Source organism: Eupeodes corollae, chromosome 3, assembly GCF_945859685.1.
Source record: "Eupeodes corollae chromosome 3, idEupCoro1.1, whole genome shotgun sequence".
NCBI lineage: Eukaryota > Metazoa > Arthropoda > Insecta > Diptera > Syrphidae > Eupeodes > Eupeodes corollae.
In genome coordinates this window covers 45,210,307-45,237,954 of record NC_079149.1, presented here as the reverse complement: position 1 = coordinate 45,237,954, position 27,648 = coordinate 45,210,307, and the positions used below count along the sequence as shown (strand labels likewise).

The following is a 27,648-nucleotide window of genomic DNA, read 5'->3' as shown; positions in this document are numbered from 1 at the left end:
AAATAAATAAAATTGGGAAAATGTCAATTTTAGAACCGTTTGGTTGCTTAGTTTATCCTTGAAAAAGCTTTTGATGAGAGCAATAGTGAAAACTCCTAGCCGTTTTATGAGGTTGATTGCTTCCTTCTTCTGTCCATCGATTTTCTTGAATAAAATTTATATAAGTAAACAAGGAGACAGAGAGAAATAAAGTTATAAAAAAAAATAAAAATCAACCAACAGCTTTTACGTGTTCTACCCTTAGTCGTGCTTCATATCTATAGAATAACCTTTGCTACATATTCCCACAATTCAAAGTGTTAAACTAGCATGTTTTCCTCCTCCTGTTCAGAAAATACTTTTTCGTTCTTCCTTTTCAATATAATGTAGATATGAACCTTAGAGTTCGACCGCGCACTAAAAGCGATAGCGATAGCGGATAGCGGATAGCGGATAGCCGACAGCGACAATGGCACGCAACCATTGACCAATATGTTTCCTTTTTTTTAGTTTTTGTTTTATCCACAATGGCCATCGCGGTATATACCTACCAATAATGTGATACAAGGATAACAAACATTTTAGTCCTAACACCAACAGAACAATTATTTAAATATATAAGTATGTGTGTACATAGGTAAGATATTATAACAGCAACAACAACACAAAAAAAGAAAGGAGCGTTTGCATTTGGTGACAAATACAAGTTTTTACAAATTTTTTCGTACCTAGGTGTGGTAGATTTTATATCTTCTTTTTTTTGTTTTAAAAAAAGGACATTTGTTTATTGCACTATGCATTAAAGCAATTTTAATTTTTTTTATTAATCGAATATGTTTTAAATTTAAGTGAAATGGAGACGTTACTTTGAAATTATATCTTATCTGAAGATCTGGAAAATATCCCTTTTGGTTCAGTTATGTCTCGAAAATTCTATTTTATTGTTAAAGTTTTCGAAACGAGTCGGACACATATTTAATTTAAAACAAAAACAACGTCCTGTTTCAAATCTTTATTTAAGTTATCACGTTCGTTGTATTTAGAAATAGCAGCATAGTACAGTGAGACATTGCCAAAAAACGATCCGCAGTAATCAAAAGTTGATACAATTAAATATTTGCCAGAATAATCTGCGGTGGAAACACCAAAAGGATTTATTAAACCTAACTTAATTATCTTCTCTATTGTTTTCTCTTGCAAAATAAGCCCAGTAAGTCCATTTTCATTAACAAAACTATATATCAACAGTAACAGATTGATTTTTTTTCCAATGGAAAACACATGATTCCAAATGCACAACTACTCATCGAACAAAGCCATCGACAAACAAATGCAATATCAATCGTACCAACATTTGAGAATGAAATCACATAAGATCCATTAGAGACTCGTATAAACGCAAACACCCATCCATAATAAGATTCTACTTTAACTTTTATCGGTAGTATTCATACTGCGGATATTGTTTTTGTTATTCGTGTAAAATCCTACTATACTATTGATAGATTTTCCAACAAAACACGGGTAGCATAAGCAGATTTAGACTCGCATCTCTTTTGGTAAGCGATCAAGTTAAAACCATCAATCTGCGATCCGCCGAATTTGTTCAAAATTAGTTAAAGGCTCGATATCAGATAAATAGAAAATTTGTTTTCAAAAATTTGCTTCCAAAAGGAAATGTTATCTTTTTTACAAATATTTTAACTAAAGAAGTTATATACTAAAGCAATTAATTTCAGCTAGCCATGGAAATTAACTAACCTTTTTGTAACTTTAGAACGAATGTTAGAACCTTTTTTAAGGCTTTTCAACTTCTTCAAATAAAGTGTCACACATTTGATTCACTTTTCATGACAAGAATTACTCTTGGAAAATTTGTCAATTCCTCGCAAGAGGTACTACTCAAATTTGTCGTTCGGATTCGGCTTAAAACTGTAGGTCCCCTCCATCCCTGACAACAGTACTCGCACACAGGAATGATTGAGAATTGTCAGTCACTAGGTCCGAGTTCTCAAACGGACTGTTGAGCCACCCAATTTATTTATTTCTTTATTTAAGGTTATTATGTTCATAGTCAGGATTTTAATAAAACAGATTTTCAAGCAAGGGGTTTGAAGACGAAGAATCAGGAGAACTAAAAATCACCAGAATTAATTAAAAGGACTAAATTGTACTTAAAATTAATCAAGCCTTTAAAGTATTTCTATCACATCAGTTTTTTTTTTAAATATGCTCGTTTAAAAATTGAAAAGTCAACTAAAAAGAGGGTTTTAAAGTTTATGTTAAAACTCAATATTAAGCTGTACGATGATTTTGCAAAGTCCAAATTTTTTTTTTCTGGAAATTCTCAGTTTTGGAATTGATTTTTAGTACTGATTTCGAACTTCAATTTTAAAAGTCTTCTCAAATTTCAAAAATACCCGTTTTTACTAATATTTTTATGTAGGGTTTTTCAATAAGAGCGGGTGAATGTTTTGTGTAGATATAGTGGAGTTTTCTGTGTGGCACGTAGTGCCGTCCTAGGTCCATATGGTCTAATTTAGGACATACGAAATTAGTTAGCGTTCGCTGTTAACGGTTTAACGTTAACGTTTTCAAAAAAGTACGGACCAAAATCTACACCAAACGGTAACTTTATAAGGATGCATTCTCACCTGGTGGACATCGCGAAGGTTGGTGTCGTCCCATATTCGGCAAGTTTGCTCTCGTCACTAAAGATGATTTTTCAGCCAAAATTAGAGTCTTCTTCCAAATGATTCGAAGCCCAGTCAGCTTACAAATGGCGTTGTCTCTGGTCATGAGCTTTGAGCTGCTGGATCGGTTGGATCTTGTACGGGTGTATTCTCAAGTCCCGACTGAAAATTCGCCAAGTTGAAGTCTGTGAAAGGCCGAGTTCTTGTGCCCGGCGAGGAATAGGCTTACTCGGAAAATAACTGGAAAATAATCAAACGATTTGACAAATGTCACCAAAAATGGACGCGATGGGCCGCCAAAACTACAAATTTAAAAACAATTTTTTTATTATGTAAATGTTACAGTACGGATTCGTTACAAAAACAGAAATTTATTTCAAACCGTTTTGCCTATTTCTGTCCAAATCCGTTGAACGTTGCTTAAAAATTTGTGTGAGACATGTTAAATCTAAAATCATATGTATATTTCTTGAAATACTACAAATATTTACACTAAATATTGAAAATAAGGAATTGTATTGAAAACAAAATACTTTATGAATTGAGAAAGACTTTGAAAAGTTATCTCCCAAAAATCTGACTTGATAGAATAATTTTCGGATTCGGATTCGAATAAAGGCCATCAAATCTCATCGGAAAAATGCAATTTAATTTTTAGGCACAAAATCTCTTTGACTAGTTATATATATTTGTAAATATGAAGATTGCTTTGATGTATTATAATTTTACCAGGCTCTAACCTAACAACCAGTTGCATCGACATTTTAGTTTTCATTTTAGTAAAATGTGCACTAAAAACTGTTTATTTTCTAAATTTTGAAATATTACACTTTTTTTAGATGTTAAAGCAATAAGTACTAAGTACTAAGTCGCATATAAAAACATTATTCTAACAAATTTATTGACAAAGATCAAGTACAAGTCTATCGTAAGTTACAATATGTAAAATATTCAATCAAAAAGCTTTAAAAGGAAATAGTATGAGTTTGCAAAGCCCATTTTAATATTGAAAACATATCTTTCCATTCTCTTTTTAAATTCGCTTTTTTAATCACGTAAGTAGGTAACTTGTTTTTGCTTCCGAGGGAATGTACCTTTTTACTTTGGTTATAATATTAAAGTTTCGGCTATAAGCGTTCGTCGGATGATTTGGATATTGGTTAAGTTCTTTTTGACTTTAAAATTTATATTAAACGAAAAAAAATGTATTTCTTAAAAGTCAAGAATTGAATAATTACAAAATGTCTTTTTTTTAATAACTAAGACCCTTTTCATTTATTAAAAAAAATAAATGTTCAAGATATATAAATGTGTAATTTAAATATTAAACAGGGCGTTAAGATATTTCGAAAATGATATTTTAAAAAAACTTACTATTGTACAAATGCAAAGAAAGACTTTTACAATTACAACAAGTTGATATAAATTTTGAAATGGAACAACTAATTGCTTGTAGTGTATTTTGATATTTTTCTATCTTGAAAACACTGGTCAATACATAACTTTTGCATATAACATAAGTGATTTAGTAAAAAATGATTCATTTTTTTGTTTGAAAATCGTTAGACCGGTTTTATTTAAATACATTTTTTTATATATACAAATTTTACATTTTTTCTTAAAAATATTTTTGTTATGCAGTTGTTTAGTGATTGAATAGAAATTAAGTCTATACGAATCATCATCATGAATATTATTTCGTTAGCATGTCTCCATTTTTCGTCTCTCACGGAATTAATTATAACAAATAAGTTGTCAAAACAAACAGAGTTTTCCGTAAACTATGCGAATTGTATTTTATTGAATATTAATTTACAATTTGTTTAAAAAACTTATTTTTTTATTATAATAAAAATATGAGATACTCGGAAAATATTATTTCAAGGGAAATGGTTTGTGTATTTGAATGAACTTATCGAATACACATCATGTTTTTGTCGGTAGGCTAGTTTCCATTTTCGTTGTATATACAAAGGCGCAATTCATCCCAAGACACAACTCATCGTAGGACAACTCATCCCGTAAAAAAACGCCTAACGCGAATCTGCTGAAAACCTTAACTTCCAAGGTTACCCAATGGTTTAGAATGTAGGAGCGTGGACAGACAGACAGAACGGACGAAAGGAATTGCGGGACCCACTTTTTTCGACTTCTCTACCATCGTAATATGATGTTTGATCAAAGTTTTGAGTTCGCAAGTAAAAAGACTATCAACAAAATTACAAAATATATTTTAAATATTCTGAAATCATTTTTAAATTTAATTTTGATTACTTTTTTTTCATTAAATTTTTGAATATATCGTCACAAAATTTATTAGACAGAGGATTAACTTACAACTGCTTATTGACTTTAAACAAACTACGCGACAAACTACAACTCTAAAGGCTCAAAATATTTGATTTAAACAAATATATTCCATTAATTTTAAACTTAAAGTGAGAAACAATTTAACAATTTTAACTCAACAACAAAATTTTACACTTAATTAATAAGTTAAAAACTAATGTAAACAAATTGTTTGTGTTTTTAGTTTTTCCAAAAAAGTTTAATGCTCTTGAAATTTTCAACAGACGGTTTGTTTAATTCTTTTCGAAGTCATTGTAACAATGACATTTATAAACTTTTTGAATTTGTTAATATAATTTAAAACAAAAAATATAATGGTCTTAATATCTCTAAAAAAAAGAGTAATGCAACTGTACGCTGGGCGTATACGCATTAAAAAAAACACTCCATCTAAACTTAAAAAGCAATCACCAATGTAATTGAATCATAATAAATTCGATTTAAATTTACATACGGTTCAACACGTTTAACGAAACATTGTATTTTAATTATAAAATTTTGCCTTCTAAAAAAAAAACAAAATATAAAAAGTGAGATATATTTTATGAGACAAGTGTTAAAATACTACATTTTCATTAGTTATGTAGTATATTCAAATTTGTTGGTATCTAATCTAGTTTTTTAAACATCACCCATTACAATGTAACACATATGAAAAATAAAATCAAATTAAAAAGTTTTAAATTATTATTTTATAAATATGTTTATTTTTTAATTACAGCTATGGTGCTATCCGAAGTGGTTATCAACACTTTGGACCCCAAGGTGGACAAGATTCCGGTTTTCCAAGTCCTCGTAGTGCTTTAGGTTATCCATTCCCGCCCATGCATCAAAATTCATATGCGTCAAGTTATCACTTAAGCAGTTATGCGCCACCCTGTTCAAGTCCGCCAAAAGATGGTAAGTTATATATACAACAAATTTAAATCTCCTACACCTACATTTTATACACTTAGAGAAAAAATATGAATATTGTTGTTGAGAAAATGAAATTGATACGAGTGTATAAATAATAATTTAAATAATAAGACAGAAAGAAAGATAGAATGGAGGGAATGGAGATTAAGTGAAAGATATTTTTAAGTATCTACTTGTACTTCGTGTGCAATCTGAAGTATTGCCACGAGCTTAATATTCTGAGTTTGATTACGTTTTTTTAGTTCGTATCAGAGTTACGAGTATTCATATAAATTTCAATTAAAATGAAATTTTAAATATATTCGCGCGTGATGAGAAAAAAAAACACTTTGTGATGTTAGGGAGTTGGTGGCAGTTTTAAAAAGTCTTAAGATAAAAATAATACCAAATGAAAATATAATCAATTATTTAACTATCTTTTTAATGAAGCCGTAAGTTAATAAGTAAAAATTGGTCGTATTTCTTATGTAATATTTTTGTATGTATTCTAACTTAAAACTATAAAATTTGCAATTTATTATTCCCTAAATAACATTAATAATTTCATTTAACTTGAGTTTTTTATTTGCCTCAAATTGAGTTCTTTTCATGTATTTTATATGAAAAATAAAAAAAAAAAATAATTGTCGACCTTAAAGCTGCCACCAGCACTCTATATGGCTTTGGTTCTGTACTACTTGTTGTGTACTTCTTGTTGAAAGATGCTCAAGTACGTACTTGCAGAAAAATCTCAACTTGTATTCATTCAAGTGTTATGTTAGTTTAATTTATGAACAACCAAAATACACAACAACTAAAAAAAAGAAAACAAAAAAAAAAAAACTTCAGACACGATCTAAACTGAGTTACAGTCTTAGGTGTATCTATAACCATTTGGATTAATCATTTATATACAAAAGTGACGGAAGTATCTTCGATGTATAGTTTCTGATGAAGTTCAAATATATGTACATCTGTCTAGTTTGTCTATCTCAAAACGTCAGTTGTTGTTTTGCTGTATTCCTTACCTTCTGTTAGAAATGAAGCTCTTTCCTGATGAACTTTGTACAGGTTGTAAATTTTTTTTTGTAATAACAATTGAGATGCTTTTAACCTTGAGGTGAAGAAAAAACTTGAACATAATATGTGAATGCTAACTTGTAACAGATATGAGCATATAAAATATGAAAAAGTTGAATGGGTAAGATATGTTTCGAAGTGTGGTGGGTAAATCTGCCTTTTAATATATGCAACATGATTCACTCGAACATTACACGTGACAGTTTAATAAACATACCAGAGATTAAAGTACACAGGCTTAGCATATCAATGATAAAACATGTTTTCCAAATCAATTGTTTTTGCAACTTAAAGGTTGTTTCCTGTTTATCTTTTCAATCAAAGTGAACCTAAAATTTCGGGTGTTTTTTTTTTCAACACAGAGCCGTTTCCAAAAACAAAATAAAAGCAATTGAACGGAATGGCTCAAATGTTTATTTCAAAAATACTATTTTCTATCTTTCTTCAAAAAACCTTTCTTTCATAATATGGGCCCTATAACTCAGTTTCAAAACCCCCAACATATCTGTCTAATTTTACACCACTTTTCCAAACTTACTAAGTCTTATTACGCAAAAAGTGCGTAGAATTTTGGCTTCAAAATCATCAATATTTGCTGAATTAAAAGCCTAGACCTGAAATTGTACATAACCTTACAAAAAATAGCGCAAAAGTGCAAAATAAGTCGAATGAAATGGCCAGGTCAGGTTGCTCCATTTTTTAGAACCATTTTAATTCCAAATGATTTGCAATGATTTGTAGCATAATAAAAAATCATAACACATTAGAATTCAGCTTTCTGTGCACTGTTGGCATCTTTTTCAAACTAAAAGAAAAATGGCTTCCTTTGTCATGTGAAGCCCTTTAAATTCTTGCTTGCAATACTTATAAATAATAAGAATCTGAAAAAGACAAATGACAAATAAGCTTTTCTTCATACTGGTTTAGCCGGAAATAAGCTTTATCACTTATACCTCACGAGTTGAGTTTTAAATTTTTCAAACGAACCTTAAATCTTAAACGATTAAACGCAAAGTTAATAGAGCTTATTAACTAAGTCTCGAAAAAAAGCAAAGCCTAGTGATTTAAAACTCTCAACCATTTCTTAATGCGAGTAATGTCAGGATATATGGGGAGATGCAAGACATTTTTTTATCGGTCTGATTTTGCTAGAATCTTCAAAACCTATATACGTCCGAAACTTGAATATAACTCTCATCTCTGGGCTAGTGCTCCAGTAACTTATTTAAACCTCTTGGACAGTATTGAAAGAAGACCTTTTAAATTGATTGGCGACATGAACATCAACAACTCAATTACGTCACTCGAACATTGTCGTAAAGTTTCTTGTCTCACTCTTTTTTACCGTTATTTTAACAGACTATACTCTTTTGAAATAGCCAGTTGCATTCCTCCCCTTAAATAATTTAATCGTAAAACCCCCGCTTCTAGGAATGCCCATCAGTTTACCCTTCAGCTCTTCCGCCCAACTTCGGCCGTACTATGAAATACAGAGACTCATTTCTTAGCCGCACTACGTGAATGCGAAATGCCTCGCCACGCTCTATCTTTCTCTGTCATTGCAATGTTCAGGAATTCAAAATCATTGTACTCGTACATCGACACCTCCTATATAACACTTCACTCTTTTCTTAATGCTCACACTGTGTCTTTGGCATATTAAAGGTATACAAAACCGTTTAAACGAGACCTACAGTTTTCTATGCAGAATCGGAACTGTTAATTTGAGTAGCACTTTTTATGACAAAAATTAGACTTGGAAGGTTTTTTAATTTCTCATAGACAATGATTGAACCCATACGCTAAGAATTAAAGTCTTTCGCACTAACCACCATGCCAGAAAACGTGGCCATTAGCAGTTAATTTCCGTCTCTGTAATATTTAACTTAAAGGACTATTCACATGAGAGTCAAAATCGAACAAAATTTAACGAATATTCGCCCATTGTGACATTTCCTTCACATGGCTTGTTTTTATTCTTCATAACAAATGCACAAAAAAGACGAGAATTACATTTTTGGATTAGAAATTTTATTCGGTGAAGTTTGGATCGTATATGGAACTTGAATTGAGTTTGACAGTTCGTAAAAATTCGCGACAAACATTTTCGTTTATCACTTTTAAGTGAATAGTCCTTAAAGCCTGCATATTGTCTTGTTTCTATCGGGAACTAATTTATGTGAAAAACTTAGAAATACTTTGATAAAACGTCTTCAAAACTTTCCTAGTTTGGAAGATTTTCCATAATGTTTATACACGTATAATGATATCGATTAAATCTAATGCTACTGGCCTGAACCAAATAGACGCTAAGTTCTTGAGACTACTGCTTCCATATGTACTGCACTATATAACCTACATATTTAAGAGCATATTGACTACTTCCAAGATTCCTTTAGAATGGAAGAAGGCAAAGATTATTCCCATACCTAAAAAGCAAATAGGTACTGCTACAGAATTTCGGTCAATTGCCATTCTTTCGTTTCTTTCGAAGGTGTTTGAAAAAACTATTTTGGGGCAGATCCAAAAATATCTTACAATCAACAACCTATGGGCTGCTCCACATCCGCCTTACTTTTTGTAACTGATGAAATAAGAATGGCAATGAGCAGTAATCATGTTACATTGCTAACACTGTAAGATCATTCAAAGGCTTTTGATACTGTGAAGCACTATATTCTTTGTAGAACGCTGTGAATTAACTTTGGGTTTTCTTTAGAGTCCTTGTTCTTTCTTATGTCAGCGGAAGGCAGCAATGCGTGGTGGCCAATAGATACTCGTCCACTTTCTCAATGTTTTGAGTGGAGTGCCACAGGGATCTGTCCTTGGACCAATCCTCTTCTCACTTTACATAAATGAGTTACCGCAAGTTGCTTAACATTGTTTAGTTCATCTTTATGCTGATGATGTGCAGCTCCTGATAAGTCTACCTTTAAGGGCTAAAAATGGTGCCGTAGCTTTAATGAACGAGAATCTGCTTCGCATTTCACAGTGGTCAAGAAAGAAAGATCTCCGCCCCAACCTTGTGAAATCAGTATTCAATCGCACTCTCACTTGGGATGACCACCTTAATAGTGCCATTAGTAAAGTCTATGGAAGTCTCCGCCTTCTTCAAATCACTCGAAATTTCATCCCGTTCAAAACTAAACTGCTATTTGCTAAGGCCCTTATACTTCCAATTGTGCTGTACGGGTGTGAACTTCACTGTATTCATATTGTATGCCTTTGGAACTCTCTGCTCATCGTTATGAGAAGAATAAGAAGCATAAGTAGATTTGAATTTTTTACTTTCCAACTATTTGGGAAATAATTGATGTTCAATTTCCTTTTCTTTATATAAATTTATGTAAATAGAAGTCTTAGGTATATAATTTGTATTCGAACTCTGAAATTATGGTAAGGGCTTGCAACACTTTATAAGACTCAATTCCTACCTTGTAAGCTATTTTTGAAATAAATGAATACAAATACAAATACATATATCATCCTTCATTTCATTTACCACTGGTATACGAGTAGTAAGAGGTACCATAGTAAATACCTGTCTTACGCGAAAGCACTCTCTACAATTCATGGTATTTCACAACAACATTCATTTTATTATATCTACTTTCATAAGTTTTACATTTCACACTTTTTCCCATTCATAACTTAAGCGCACTTCTTTAAACTCAAACAAAAATTTCATAAACCTGATGGCCTTCTGTGTGTGTGTGTGTGTACAAAAGTACAACTTCCTATAACTACTTTAAGGCAAATGCAATAACTCGCTGAAATAAAACCATCATTAAGTAAAGGTACAAATCTACAGCAAAAAGAAAACACATATCAACAATTCAAGTACAAAACCGGCAAAATAACATATGATTAGCACCTCATTTATAACAAAATTATAACAATTTAAAAATTGAATTGCTATACCTACTACTTACCTACACTCCCCCTCCCCCAACATCAATAACATTTACCTACGAGTATAGGCATAAATACAAACCCACAGGTATCCAATAGATACAATTCATTCATTCAACCATCAGGCAGGCAGGCTGGCGGCCCGCAACCGCAACACTCTCCATACCGCCCGATGATTATGCCTCGTCGTCGTCGTAATCTCTTGTCCATACCTACTCTCTACCGTTAAATAAAAAAAAAACACCACCAAGTAGTTTGTGTGAGCGCGGGTGTGATAATTAACAAAATTTATTGCATTCGATTTGTGTGTTTCAATTTGTTAGACAAGGAGCAACGGTAGGTAGGTAGGTAGATATACCGGCTTGCGCTTTGCGACTGGGCTTAGGCCTGGGTCTGTGCTTGAGCCTATGCCTCTCCCTCATCATCATCATATCGAGTTTTGTAGCTTAATTTAGCCCGAAGGTGGCATCCAATAAAGGCTGTAAAAAAAATTGCAATGGGTAGGCAAGGTATAGGTATATCGGTATGTGCTGTTTGTGGTATCGAACGGAGCAGCTGAATGCATATCAGGCATAGTCGTTGCGCATGTGCCTCAAGGTGGTCCACACAACATGTTGTTTAATACCCGCTATAAATAAAACTACGGAACTCAACTGAAGGCAGAGGGGTTAACCTTTTCACTCTTAAATAAAAAATTACCTTTAAATTCAAAAAGTTTTGTGTGGAAAAAAAAAAGGTCTACACTCCCAGGAGCTATCAGGAGATAGCAAACTTAAAACCGCCGACATCAGATCCATTCCAATCCATCGCCATCCATCCATCCAGGCTTCGAGTGTGTGTTTGTGGACGATTTCGCGCCAAAGCCTCACTCACGCACGCACACACATTGCCGACATAAAATTCATACAAAGTTTATTGCTACTGTGTAATTATTATTACGGTAATTACACTTTCGTTTGGCGTAATTAATTATTTACTAGCTTTTGATATGAAAAAATATTTTTCATTCGACACCGCTTGTCGCGTCGTCGGCTGCCTTAACGCATCCGCCATAAGAAGTAGACCTGAAGTGAGGGGGGCTTCGAAAGGGGGCTTCGAAAGGGGGTATATAAAGTGCATTGACTTTATATTTGTATAGAGTAAATACTTCTTTCTCTTTCTATCTTTGACTTATGGTATTTGTGGGTATACATATATATGCAGATTTTATATAGTTAACTTTTTCAAGTTTAATTTAAAATATATAGACGGGTTTATTTATTTAGTGCAGGTAAACCGAAACTTAAATTTAATTATTGTTTAAAGTTTTTATATTAGTTTGTATTTTTTGTGTGTTAAATGTTAGACAAAGAAGCAAATAGAATACATAATTTACATATAAATTGATTTTTTGTGTATAATTATTACTTAAAAAAGCGGTCATAGACTTTAAAAAGGTATACAATGTAATTCAAGTTTGAAGTTGTACCAAAAAATACAAAGTTGCAAAATTAAATCGACCGAATTATCCGGTATAATTTTTTTTTCGAGTAAAGCCATTTAGTAAAGCAACACGAAACAACTTGGATAATTTTAATATAAATTGGTCTTGAGATTTTATCTGTGTTTTTGAGACTTTTTAAGAACTCTGTCTAGTTATATCTCTTTATGTGGTATATGTAGAAATAATAACAATTATTAACTGTGTCAGTAATTTATGTTTCAAGTTGTGGATTCGAATTCTTTGACGAAAAAGCGGCTATATGAAGCAAATTTCTTAACTCAAAAAGTGCCAATTGATCACCACTGGGTTGTCATTTCCATTCCATTCCATTGAAAACTAGGGCCTAGTGACTTACAACTCTCAACCATTCTTTTGTTCCAGTACTGTTGTGAGGGAAAGAGGGGACCTACAGTTTAAAGCCGAATCCAAAAGACCAATTTGTGAAAGCATTTTTTCATGACAAGAATTACTCTTGGAGAATTTGTCAATTCCTCGCAATATTCAGTACCCGTGAAAAAACTTTAGTTGGCATAGGCAGGGTTTAAACCCAAGACCTCTCGCATGACAGTCTAACCTACCTACTAACATCCTAGTTAACACGTCATCTTTTTAAGGAAGAGTATCAACAAAACTGTGACGGTCGAGTCATTTTAAAAAAAAAATTAAACCAAGATAGTGCTTGGTGTTTGAATTTTGAAGATCCTTGAGTATATAAGGCAAATTTGTGGGTAGGAATATGGTTAACGGCCTTCAGTAAAGCTCGTACTATATACGGTATTAATAATCATCACCTGAATAGTGTATTTTTTTGGCTCAGCTAAGCAACTTTAATTATTACTTTAGCACTGTAGTTCTCTTCGTTATTTGTTCGCTCTACCATGTTTCAAATTGTTGTAAATTTGATAAATCCCTACTTCGTTCAATTTCTTAAGAACCGTTCAATTGAAAAATTTGTTAAATGGATTAAAGTGTACAAACTACAAATTTAATTCTGGGGCGTCTCAGGGCTCTGTTTTGCGTCCGACACTCTTTTTTATTTTTATTAGTGATCTCCTGTCTGCAACTCCCAATACAATTAATTGTGAAGATACTCTGACCTAAGATTTGTTACAAGATATTTGGATTTTCGGAAACGATTCTTCTTCAATTTACAAAACCGATATACGTAGAAAACATAAGTTTAACTGCACCTCCAGGCTGGTGCTCCAGAAACTTACTGCAGCTTCTTAGACAGTATTTGGATACTGGAGCTGAAAATAATAACATGCATTCAATTACGTCACTCGAAAATCGTGACAAGGTATTTTGTGTTAGACTTTTTTCCGTTATTTTCACGGGCAATGCTCCAGTGAATAGTCAGTAGTAGCATTTCTTCCTTTAAGTAGTTTACCCCTAATACTTGCGTTTCTTAGAATGCCAAATCAGTTTGCTTATGAGCTTCGACTAAGTTCTTTAGCTGCAAGAATGTGAAATACCTTCCCATGCTTTATCCTTCCATGTCATTGATTTTTTCAAAAATTTAAAACCAATTTACGCGGACATCTACTTCTTTAATGTGAAACTCTTTCTTTGGCATATAAATGGTATGTATAAATCTTTAAATGGTGCTTCCATTTTTAAGTTCTAAAACGAAGTAAATGTAATTTATTTTTAAAGTCTAAATCTACTGCTTTAAATGCACGCCTCGGATTCTTACGGCAGCACGGATCTGAATGGTCCAATTTTCAGTAACTCTTCAGCATAGATTGGGCAAAATTTTAATGATGGTCAATCTTATGTTCTCCTTTAGGGCATCTGTCCGATGTCGTTCATGTGCATAAGCCTGCAACTTCAAGAATACCCCACAGGATAAAGTCTAGCGGGGTCAAATCGAATGACCTTGGTGGCCAATTCACATCACCCCTGCAAGAATTAACATTACCCTTAAATCGTTAATGCAAGATGTCAATCGTGGCGTTTGCTGTGTGGCCGCCCCCCCAAACAGTAACTTTTTAAGGATGCAGTATGACCTGTTGAACCTCGCGTGGGTTGGTGTTGTCGCCTTGTCACTAAAGATGATTTTTCGGACAAAACTGGGGTCCTTTTCCAAACGATTCAAGGCCCAGTCAGCGGATACACTGTGTTGTATATGGTCATAAACTTTAAGCTCCTGGGTCAGTTGGATCTTGTACGGCCCCGTGCAAAATTTGACAAGTTGAAGTTTGCGAAAGGCCGAGTTCTTGTGCTCGGCGTGGAATAGACTGCCTCGGGTTCTGCTGTACATTTTTACGGACCGCGAAGATGTTCTCGGCTGATCTTGCATTCCTTACACGTACGGGTGCTGGCTGAATATTTATTAAACCGAACCGTGAAAATGGGCGCAATGCGCGCAATTTTTGCGTTAACGAAAACTTATTTCGACAATAAATTTGTATCATTTAAACGTGCTGTTCAATAGTTTTTTGCCATGATGATTTGGCATAAACAATTGAATAATAAACAAAAGATTCGACAGATGTTATCAAAACAAAATGTCCGCCACTGCGTACCAAATCCGCGCCAATTGAAACAAATTTCGTTTGTCAGTTTTGTTTTAAAAATTTTGAAGATTCAAAAAGAAAAATGATATTAAAAAATAAAAACCTTCAAAACATTCTACAATTCTTGTTGATTCAAATATCGTGAGAACAAAAAATTACATTCGATTTCGGGTCGATTTCCAGTTTCTTCCTTCTTTTTTCTTAGCCTACTGCAATGAATATTTTGCGTGAACACTTCCCCAAACGGCTTATCTCTCTTAGAGGCGATCTTTAGTGGCCAGCACGATCGCCAGATTTAGCCCCATATGATTTTTTCCTGTGGGGCTACCTTCAATCGTTGGAATACACTAATCGTTAAGGGACCCTTCGTCATCTTACAAATAATATTCGTGCTGCTATCGCTGACATAAGCACAGATATGCTGGAAAAAGTGGTAACCAATTCCAAATTCCTACTATCTCAGTGCATTGATGAGAACGGTGGCCTCCTTCGAGATGTCGTTTTTTAAACCAAATAAAATAAAACTTTAAATGTACTTCTATACGCAGAAAAAATAATTAAATCAATATTGCCAATACTTTTTGTGTTATGATTTTTTAAAATAAGGGAGTAACCACGCCCCACCCTTTATATGCTGGATGAAGAACATTTATTTCGGAATTACTATCAATCAAAAATAGGTTAATTTATGTCAATTTATTATTGTTTTTAATTTTATTTTGATGTGTCACATAAATAAATAAACAATTAATTTATTAATACTAATAGTGGTTTCTTTTAATTTTTCATATTTTATTGCAAATATAATTACCTACTATTTTTCTTATAGTTCAACACCATTAACTATAAAAGTCATAAAAGGTTGTAAGGTCTTAGTTTATTTCCATTGAAGAATTCCAATAAAATGAAATTAAAAAATTCCCAACAGGAAAAAAATTAACATTATATTGAAGTCATTAAAACTAAACTTATTTTTTACATTGTTATTATAATAGAATGCAGTCTGACTATTGCTTGCGATGTGTACCTTTCTATATAAAAGCTTTATGCCCCCATGTGCAGAAAAACAAAACCACAATCATTCATTTTTTATCAAACACAAAAAAGCAAAATGTTATTACTCCCTGCCCGGCCCGTATATCAAATGCTGAACAACAATAACACCAACAACAGATAAAAGTTTATAAAATAAAATTAATAAATTATTAGATAGATAGAATTTATTGTGTGACTCTGTGATGCACAAGCGTCACTTAAAACTGCTGCATCACGGACGAACATTTTTATTTATATTTTTTTAAAAGTGAATACACTGTATAAAGGTTTGTTTGCAATTAGTTTACAATGGGTAATTATAATTCAAAGGCGATTTTTGTTTATAAATATTTATTTTTTTACACATAGTTTCCTGGAAAATAATATTAAAACATTGATTTTGTTGAAGTTATTTTTTGTATGTGATTTTAAAAAAAATTTAACACAGTTTGATGAAATCAGTGATGATGACAAAGTTGATGTTGATCTAAATTTCCATTGTTAAACTATGAACAAAGTTTCATTGGGGAAAATGTTTTTCTTTTTATTTAAATTTTTTCATTTTTTATTGAATTAAGATTGACATATGAATGCCTGCGTTTTATTTTGCATCTCTTTTATATAAATACACAATGACTCGCCATCAGTTAGATAGTCACAGAATGTGTGTAATGTTAATGTGTTATGTGATTTGGATTTTAATTTTAATTTTCTCTTTATTATCATTTTAATTACAGATAAATGTGAAGATACAGGATTACGGGTGAATGGAAAAGGGAAAAAGATGCGAAAACCTAGAACAATTTATAGTTCGTTGCAATTACAACAATTAAATCGTCGGTTTCAACGGACGCAATATTTAGCACTGCCGGAACGTGCCGAATTAGCAGCTAGTTTAGGATTAACGCAAACACAAGTAAGTGTTAAATTATGATTAATAATTAATTATAATTTTATATTTAAAGAAATTTGTTTGATTAAGATTTATTGTATTTGTATTTAAATACAATGAAATTGGTTTCAAATTAGTTTGACAAATTTCATAGATGATGATGATTTATTTTCGTGTTAATGATCACTTTGAAATGTTTATATGAAACTGAAAATTAAATTATCTTGAAGAATTATAGTTTACATTTGCCTGCCTATTGGAAGTTCTCCCATTTTTAGCTGTCATCTGGATTAGCTAAAACGAAAATTGTTATAATTTCACTCCCAAAGTTTTGTAAGAGTTTTTGATATAAAATCATACATAAAATCCAACGTTCAGCTTGCCTATGTATAAGCGGATCGCTTCGCATGGCCCAGTCTGCGGCACTGGAGACCTTGCTCTACCTTACATCTCTTGACATATTTAGCAAACAAATAGCTGCAAGCTTTGCTATTCTCTTCAAAGCTTCGTCGCAGTGGACTAACAACAACAATGGTCACTCCGTAATTCTAAGATATTTAGAATCAATTCCAAAGCACGCAGACTACATCATCCCCTAACTGCAATTCGACAGAAACTTCCAGATTTCTATACTTCACAGATCTTTTTTGTAGGAGGATAGGACATTCTTGAAGGATGAGTCAATCCATTTTTACACAGATGGGTCTAAAACAAAAGAAGTTGTTGGTGGAGGTGTGTACTCTAAACGACTGAAATTAAGTCTCTTATTCCACCTTCCCAATCATTGTAGCGTGTTCCAGGCGGAAGTTTTGGCGATAAAGGAAGGCTTGTCCTGGCTCAAAGAAAACGTGATATCATCATCTAATATCCGTATTTTCCCTGATAGCCAGGCCGCTATCAAATCTCTGGACTCTGTCTCTACAAACTCTATAACAGTCCATTACTGTCGATCATCTCTAATGGAGATGGCGCAACAGTTTAATATTCACCTTTGCTGGGTGCCGGGCCATAGAGATATTCCAGGTAACTGTAAGTTAACGTTCTAAACGATCTAGACCATATCGGTATAATCAGCCTCTCACGTTTCGTAAGGGACTCAAGCTGGTTCCATTGAGCTTAGTAGGAAGCCTCAAGATTCATGTGGTATCACAATGGGCCATTAAACTGGCCTAAGTTTGTCCGTTTCCATCTTGGACAGCCACTATAACCTAACCTAACCTAAGTACATGCATATATTGACTTACTTTTTGAACTAACAAGGAAAATAAAAGTGCATAAACAACACACATATCGATTTCAGTTTGTAACCTTTTGACCTCTTTGCGGGTTATCTTCTGCTTAAATCATAATTCAACTGATATTCAATAAAATAACACTTGAAACTCTCGAGCCCCTTTATTTACCAACAAAATTCTTTCCTTTATTTGTATAATCGCATGAACTAACAAAAAATGTTGCTAGCGCACGTGTATTTACTAAAACCTACCCCTAAACACGTTTCAAGCAAACAAGAAACCAAACCCTTAAACCTCTTTGAGCAACATCAAAAACAGAGTAAAAGAGCTTTCTATCAACTTCCTTTCTGTTAATCGAATATAATAAATAAAATTGCAATGAATCATTCCGATTCATTGGATTGTTTCCCGGTTCGTTTGTTTAAACATACCACACTGCAAATTGAGGAAAAGGCTTGCTTGCGGCTTAGTTAATATACGAGTAAGTTGCAGAACACCGAATAAGGGTTGCTTAACTCTTTTTGTGAGACTCTTACCTGAAATAGAGACATTGCAACAAAGTTAAGGCGAATCGTTTTTTTTTCTTGTTTCTTCTTTAACACTTCAAAACACACTTAAACAAACAACAATAGAACTTAAAGGAATACAATAAAAGTTAAACGAAAAACAAAAAAATAAACAATTGTAAGCCTACAACACATTTTGCTATCCCGCTGTGAGTATGGCATAATTCAATTAGGAAACCCACGCCCACTATCAATAAATTTTAGAAACAAGACTCACAAACTACACTCATTCCATAAAAGAAAAAAGTATGCTGCAACGTCGTCGGTCGTTCACAACTACAACCAAACTTTTGAATATACAAACAGGGCTTGACTGTACGATCTGATGAGTGGCATGGCATTGCGCCACCATCAACGCGCGAAAAACAACCATAAGTGGTGGAAGTGGACCTGAAAATGAATGCAGCTCGTCGTCGTTGATGGTTCCATGACTATCAACAATAATTTGTTGAAGGCTTTATAAGTTCGAAACGAGACATTATTGGAAATGTTTTTAAGTACGTTGAGATTTGAGATTGAGCGGGGAATAAAAGAGAAAAAAGTGTTTTCTTTTTAAAGGAGAATGATGCAAAAAATTATAAAATTTTTTGGAAATTGATTTTTGTTTGAAATTTAGTGGCTTTTGAGACTCTGATGGACATAATAAGGCTTGATAGAGATTTGAGGACACATGAAATAAGTTAAATGTAAAATATTCAAGCTAATTTTAATTAAAATTCAGCCCAAAAGTAAAATAAAACAAAAATAAAACACAGTGGTACACTTGGGCGTATACGTAATTTTTTTTAAATTTTACTGAAATCTTGAAAAATGTTCGTATATTCTTGTTGGTGTTTTTTACTATGGCTTGCCACAGCACTAATTTTGTTTATTGATGACTTCATACAATATATAAGCTTTAGTATCGGAAGCCAGTGAATTGTTTGGATTTTTAAAACTATAATTCCGATATCGTGTTTTTATGCATTTAAATAAAACACAAGAAATTCCATGCGGAGTTACCAAAATATTTGGTTTTCGTAGCTCACTAGATCCTTAATATTTAAAAATAATTTTCGGTGTGTATCCCCTGCGACTGAACTTTTTGAGCACCATTCTTTCGAGTCTTTCGAATTTTGCATCAGTTTTTTAAGCCGTATTTCGAAAAAAGTACGCCGAATGTTGGCTTATCTATTTAAATGATCAATCGATTCTGCTTAATCGACAAAGGCAAGAAATTTGACGTATCCTACACAAAAATAGTTGACCAGTCTAAAATTACACACAAGATGTGGCTAATTCACAGCCCTATTTCTTGAGAAGTGATGGTTCCATGAGCTTTATGGAATTTTGCTGTTTTATTCAAGTTTTTTTTTTAAGAAAGACAAATCTCTCTTATCAACTTCAGTCTTGCACTCATTTTCTTTGTCAATGTCAACACAAAATAATGTAAAAATGAACGAATGAAGGAATTCGAAATTTTATAACGAATAATTCAATTGATTCGATTTGTTGATTGAATCAAATGAACAACTCGAATAACTAAAGATCTCATTCGTTAAAGATTACATTCTTTTAAAATCTTGTTTTTCTCGAAGATATTATTAAATTGTTTGCAAGTCTTTTAACTTTCTTTTTCATAACAAAACTAAGTCATTAAATTTAGTAAAAAAAATTACGATGTTTGATGCAGTACCTTATCGTTTGAAAAACAACTTTTCTACTTCAGAAATTACTTATTCCATTGCTACGGAGAATGTTCTGTTCTTTCCTTAGCTCATCTTTAAAACAAGATTTACTATAAAAACGGTTCAATGTCCCATCCAGGAACAACCTACATTCTTAACTTTATAGTAATTCGAAACTAACAATCTGTAGCCCATTCCACGGATGCATTCTTTAGTTTTCATCGTGTATCTTTCACAATATCAATTATATCATGGTATTACGATCAATTAGAGCAACTTCCTAATTGAATAATTACGGTTTCGTCAGGAAAATTATGCCATACGAACTTAAAAAAAAAGAAAAAAACAAAACAAACTCTGGAAAGATGTTGTTGAATGTGAGCATGAAGAATCCAATACAAGCTCTCAAGACACCATCACTATGACAAGGAATTTATAATCGGGTGCGAATCCGTGCGCATTCTGAAAAAGTCGAAACTGGAGCATAAAAATATAACATCAAGTGTTTATTAGTTTCTTAAAGTCAGATATACAAAAAATGGTTAGGACATGCGTTGAGTTGGTTGGTGGGGCGAGAGAGGGTGGAAGGAATGGAGGGAGCGTCTAAAGAGGATTCACACAGGCAGAATTCGTGGATTTTATCTTAAACTTCTTCTCTGCAGATGATTTTTTTTTTGGTTTTTGCCTTTTCAAGTATCTTCTTCTTCTGGGTTAAAGTTATAAGGCGGGCGGCATAGGTCAGAGAGAATATTTGTACATCTCACATCTATAGGCCTTGCTTCAAAAAGAATCTTTCGAAAAAAGTGGGCTGAAACCCAGTCGAAATTCCCTTTAAAAATGTTTGTTCTTTTTTTGTTTGGTATAAGCATCATATCTTTACTGAAGATATTGTAAGTTATTGTTGTTGTTGTTGGTTTTGGTGGTTTTGTTTACCTCCCTGGATGATTCCGATGGTCTTGATTTTTAACGGAGTTCGGCGCTCAGTTGATTTTCTTAATACTTCAGATCTCAGCATAAGTTTGACGTATGTGTAAGGTCATGGACTTGAAGAAAGTTTGTTTTGTTTTTTTGTTATAAAAGGGCACAGGCCAAAAAAGATAAATAAATAAAACTAACGAAATCCCAAAAATATAACAGAACAACCAGAAACAGATATACAAATTTAAAAAAAAAGTAGTACAAAGCAGGTACAAAACTTGAAGGTTTCAGGTGGGAATTTCGCGATAAACTTGAAGACAAAAAAGAACGAATACAAAATCCACTTCAAAAAATGATTCTTGAAGCTGATAGATACTCTCAACTTAACTTTATACCTATGCGATGATGAAATCCCCTCAAACAATTTTCTCGTTGGCATTAGCAACATATACAAGAGAAGATAAACAGACAGACAGATGGACAGACAAAAAGATACGTAATGAAACAAAACGAACGAACGAAGGAACAGTTTGAGGCGTTTACGCCAGACATTTCAGCTCAGTTATCAGTTGAAAAAGGAGGAAAATTGATATATGAAACCGAAAGGGTTTTTTTTATTTTTATTTTGCGTAATCCTTGTGAGTTAAGTTCAGAAGAAATTTAATGTTAAACTCCTTTTATTTCCTAGGAACAGAGTAAAAAAGCATTTGGCGGTGTAAGCATGGTGTGTTCTTCATCGTCTAGGATGATAGTTTGAGTTGGAATAGGAAGTCCTCCCAGAATTGAATTGATTTCTAATTAAAATGTTAACATTTGTTTTATTTTTGCTAAAAAAAATCATATTTATAAGTATAAAAGGTGTGACTAATTGTTCTTAAAATAAATGATCAAAGAAAACATAATTAGCAATTTATACTTAAAAGGCAGACCGAAATGAAAAAATCTCTATTTCGGAAGTAATTTGGTCTTCTAACTTGAGATTCGATAATCCTTTTGACCAAAGAACTGACAGTTCATGGTATTGTAAGACTATTGTTGAGAACATTGTGAAAATAAAGAATTAGGTTTGTCTCTTCATATCAAAAAACTGTGAAATGAAAAAAAAACTTTAAAATTTTGTCAACAAAAAATTGTAAATACCTTTAAAATAATTATACAACTATAAAAAACGATGTGTTTAACATTTGGCAACATTTTTAGAAAAATACAACCAAATATTGAAATTGTTATAACGTCTGGAATATCCCAAACGAAAATATCTTTTTTGATTGGATACTTTAAAAAAATGTTTGATTGACAGTCACTTACTAAAAAACTAAGTAAGTCAAGTTTTTTAGGGCTCCAATCATGGAATGTTATCAGTGTAAGTCGCATCTAGATTTCCATCAACTATATTTCCCAATTTTTTCTCATTTTCGAAAAATCAGTTACTTCGAGCAAAACGTCTTCTGCTTCCTTTTTTAATATTAAGTCGCGAATTTTATTTTTAAGCTCTTTTATAGGTAAAAGAAATATTTCTTTTAACTTCCGTTCGTATAGAAAAAGCTTTACCTTTCTGGTCTCAGTTTAGAACGCTTTCATTTCTAAAGAGCTCTGAATCTCATGGAATGGGTTGACAATGCATTTGCTTCATTAGCCATTTCCTCCATATTATCATAATATTGTGTTATGAGGACCATTTATTATTGGTAAAATGTAAGATTGAGCTTAATTATTCAACAGTAAATTTATATTTCAAAAAACTTGGAAAAATTGTCAGAATTTCAGAGTATTACGAATGACGAAAAGTCCCCTTCCATAAAACAAATGCAAACTTTAATAGTTATTAAGGTTTCATTTTTTGAAAGTGTTTGTATAATTTTATGACTTTTGCTAGACTTTGTAGATCATAAGATTAGCAGGTCAAAGAAAAAAATAACACGCTTTAAGCCAGAACAGAGGAGTACATACACTTCTTCACTTGCTCGAGCACAAAGTCGCAGAAAATCTTTCTAAAATCAAACATTGTCTAGTTATGTCATCGGACCTACAAAAAGCTTTTGATCGCGTCTCCATGATTCCCGTCCGTACACAAATATCACAATGGAGAGTCCCCTTTTGGATAGTCAAACTTATCACGTCCTTTATGACGTCAAGAACCTTCCGAGTTAATGTTGATGATTATAAGTCCACACTCTTTAAACTGAAAATGGAACTCATCAAGGATCTCCTCTCTTATAAGCAATTTACAACACCTACATATGTTGATTCCTTTTCGTTCAGGCTCAGAAGCATTAAAATCAACAAGAATCGAGGATCTTAGACTGGAAACTGGGTATCACTCTTTTCATAACTTTGGCGAAAGAAGTGCTATTAACTTAGCAAGCAAGGCTCTTGCCGATACAAAGCATCCCTTGTATAATATTACCAATGCAATTACTAATTCAGCAACAAATACACGAAAAAACTCGATACGACGATATGTTCCAAGCTCTTCACCAAGAGATGATCGTAAAGGTAAACCCTGATCACATCTTTTATAACGATAGTTTACACAAAGATGATTACTCTTCATCAAACCTCTTCGGTCTGGCAAAGACTACTACCTAACCTAGTGAAGCAGGCAGCTACATTTCTGAACTAGCAGCAATTCAAAGAGCTATTTCAATTGCGAAAACTTATTTGGGACGAATTATAATTATGACAGATAACCTTGGGATATTAAAAGGACTTAAAAATGAGATAAACCGATGCCCTACTCTGGAAGAATTAAGACGGAAAACATAGTACTAGCATGGGTACCATTGCATTCTGGTATCAAAGGCAATGAAATGGCTGATGGTGCAGCTAGAGATGCTACTAAATATCCACTTGTTATTGATTCTCCAAATTTCTATCAATTGACTCGATCAATCTATTTCAAATGATGGAACTTAAAGCTAATTGGAATAACTGCAATACTTTTCTGCGTACGCATAAGCCACATCATTATCACATTCCATATAAAAGTCAACTAACAAGGAAAAATTGCAAAAAGATACTCCGAATCAGGGTTGGAAAAACTATTTTTACGACCAAACACCTATTCAATAATGAGCTCCCAGAATTGTGTGCAGCCTGTCATGAAGTTCCATCAATTCATCACGAGTTTGAAGACTGTCCTTTATTACGGCAGATCGATCCTTCACTTGAAAGCAAACTCGTACTCAACAAATTATCTACCTTCCTTTGCCCAGCTGATAATAATACAATACAATGAATTTAAACTGCTTTAGATATTCACAATAAATTTAATGAAATCTAATGTAAACATTTCTGTTTTTAGCTATAAATTTTCACTTTAAAGTCATTACTTTCAACAATCACTTTGTTAAAGTTACTCTGTGATTACATTTTTCTAAAAGACGGAATCACTTTTGTTGCCCTGATGCCGTATTACAAAATGATTGGTAAATTTATTTGTAAATTATTTGATGAAATAAATAAATTCAAAAAAATATTTAATCTTAAAGAAAAAGAAGACACAATATGCGAAAAAATGATGTTTGAGGTTTTGCATTTTTCGGAACCACTAGAACTTCTAAACTTACTTAGTAAAAATTTTATAGTAAATCTCTTTATTTACATATTTAAGCATAAAAATGCTTGATCGCTAAACCTCAATAATAAAATTTCTTTAATGTAATAATTATTCCGAAGTAAAATGTCTTCAGGCTGCACTATTGGAAGCTATAGCGCTAGCAGATTTATTCCATCCAACCTTCTTATCCTTGAGAGCTTGTTTCTCATTCAAACAGTTTAAATGAAACTCAAAAAAATAAAAGTTCTCCGTATCAGGTTCCCATAATCCATTCAGTCATCCTTGACCCATATTTTTTTCTATTCTCATCATCAACAATCTCTTAATATCTGTTTGTATCTATTTTCATTTATAATAGCACCGTAAACGATTTGGTTGTCTGACTTTATCTTGACTCTTTGGCTTTATCTAGCGAATATCTTTTTATAAACTCTTTTCCATAAAGTATTTTTTCTTCGTATTTCTTACGTTCTTATATAGACAAGTTTATAGCGTAAGCTTACAATTATATCTGCATGAGGTTAAAGGTAATTAAATCCAATTAAATCCTCAATCTCTTCCCCTTCTGCCATTCTAACTTTTTGTATTCTTTGAATGCGTTTCTTTTCTTATATTTTACTCTGTTTTTTCTTATACACAAATATTTGCACTTAAAAACGGTTCTTATAATGTTATACTTTCGCAAGTTGCATGTGTCAATGGAATTATGGGTCAAACCAGCATAAAAATGTTTGTATACATATCTTTATAACTCTCATGAATCTATCTCAACAATCAAACTGAAATAAATCTGACAACTAGTATACTGATGATGATGGTGCACATAGTACACTCGTATCTATATACATATCTAGTATCTATAGATACTTTAAGAACAAGCGCGCACACAGGAACTCTGAATTAAGATGAATAATTTTATTCACATCATGATGCTGGTACTAGTGTGTTGGGGAACGTGGAAGATTACAACAACAACAACAACATTCAACATGATGTTGATGTACGACAAACGCAGCAGGCAGAGTGTAGGTAATACAGTTTATAGCTTATACCCGCTTCTGAACGTCTAATAAGTCAGCTGCTGTTCGAGTATAGGTATAAACGCATACAACAAACACACAAAACAGAAAACTTAATCTACGCAGATACTTTTGTGCGATGGAAACTTGTTAGTTACACTTGTTAACGTCATCTAATGAATTTATTTGACGCATATCAAAGCGTACGTGCACACTCACCGGATGCACTTTCAAATTGGTGCCGATTAATAGCCCCAATCGTATAATAAAACATACATACCTACAGACATATGTATTTACAATCAAATAAATGTATCTATTTAGATACTAGGAGTATGTGCTTTGGAATTATATAGATTTGCATCATGATGCACTAAAAAGTAGACTTCGAAACTAAAAGCTGATATGGAGAATCTGTAGAAGCTATACATTTACAAAAAAAGGAATGGCCTAAGGCCCGGCGTATATGATTGTAAACAGAATTGCCAGGTAAACATTCCATAATCCAGTCAAATTTGACACTTGATGTTATTCTTTTCGAATCCAGTGAAATATTTATTTGTCAATTAAAGAAAAGAACTATCTCAAAACCTACAACAACAAAACGAATTATACGCTAACAAACTGCTAAAAAAATTAACACAGGTACTAGATTCAAATGTCAATTTTACATTCAGTATCTGTCAGCTGTCAACTTTTGGGAGAGGATCTGTTTTGGTGCTGACAAATGGTTGTGTTCATTGATTGATGATTTTAGGTTGGTCTTACACTGAAAGTGAAATTTAAGTTGAATTTTAATATCTCTGTCAAAAAAGACTTATCCGTCAAAATGAAAACAGTCAAACTGGCAACTCTTTCTTAAAAAGTGCTGTAAAAATGGAGGTAAATGTTTGTACGTTTTTCCGTGTGAAACAAGTGCATATATAGGATCACTTCTTGAAATAAAAAAATGAAGAAATATAAAAAGATACAAAATTGTACCTGTTTGGTTGGTATCACTTCACTTAAAAATTGAACAAAAAGAAAGAAGTCTTGCAGAATCGAAACGTGATATCTAGAGAATCACAAATCAAAATTATTACGTCACTAGCATGATTGTTGCATAAAATAAGATAGATGGGAAGCAGGTTTCATTTTTTCTGTCGTTGCTTTTATTGATGTATCTAATTTTATAACACTGGAAAACTGTGTCGACTTTAAACATATCTACAACATAGATAGGTATGTACTGTACTTTGTGTGTGACCCCGACATGGGATTTATGATTTAAGTACGGTTTAGAGCGCGGTGTCTTTTATGATATTTTTTTCCCCATTTTATTTTTTAAATCGAGGAGAGGACTTTGAAAATTGTTCTGCTCTATGCATGGAAATTATACCATCAACACCATAAGTTGACATATCAGATCACACTGTTTGATAAAGCTTTAAGTTTATCTAAATGTGTATATCTTTAGCATGTTTTATATAATTTGACAATGAACTGAATTTGTTTAAACTTATGCATCAGGCACTATCTCTGTATAGACGTTTATATTATTTTATGCATGCAACACACAGATCGATCGATATTTAATTATTTTTAGCAAAAGTTAAACGTATAAAAGTGTCAAGATAATAACACTAGATAGTGTCAGGTAACTAAATATAAAACGTTATAAGCTATGAGTGTCAGTCAATCTATTTTTTTTGTATACAACAAAAACTAAAAAATAAAGTAACAACGCAAAAACTTGAATATAAATTCAAACAAGTTGTTGTGAAATAATATTTTAATTTTTCTTTTTTTTTTTAAATACCAGGGAATATACAATTATTATTTTATTACATACATAAGCTTCTTGCA

The 27,648-nt window shown here is 32.5% G+C and overlaps 1 protein-coding gene across 4 annotated transcripts in view; it reads left to right on the top strand.

The window, feature by feature from the left end:
* Positions 1–27,648, top strand: part of LOC129952911 (homeotic protein distal-less) — a 114,548-nt gene that overhangs the window by 13,717 nt on the left and 73,183 nt on the right. For all 4 annotated transcript variants that reach the window (XR_008782414.1, XM_056065881.1, XM_056065882.1 and 1 more), the window contains exons 2-3: positions 5,743–5,921; positions 16,685–16,863. Coding sequence is in view for 3 of the 4 variants with exons in the window: in XM_056065881.1 (XP_055921856.1) it covers positions 5,743–5,921; positions 16,685–16,863 (358 nt within the window). In the remaining variant the exon portion in view is untranslated. The remainder of the gene's footprint in view (positions 1–5,742; positions 5,922–16,684; positions 16,864–27,648) is intronic.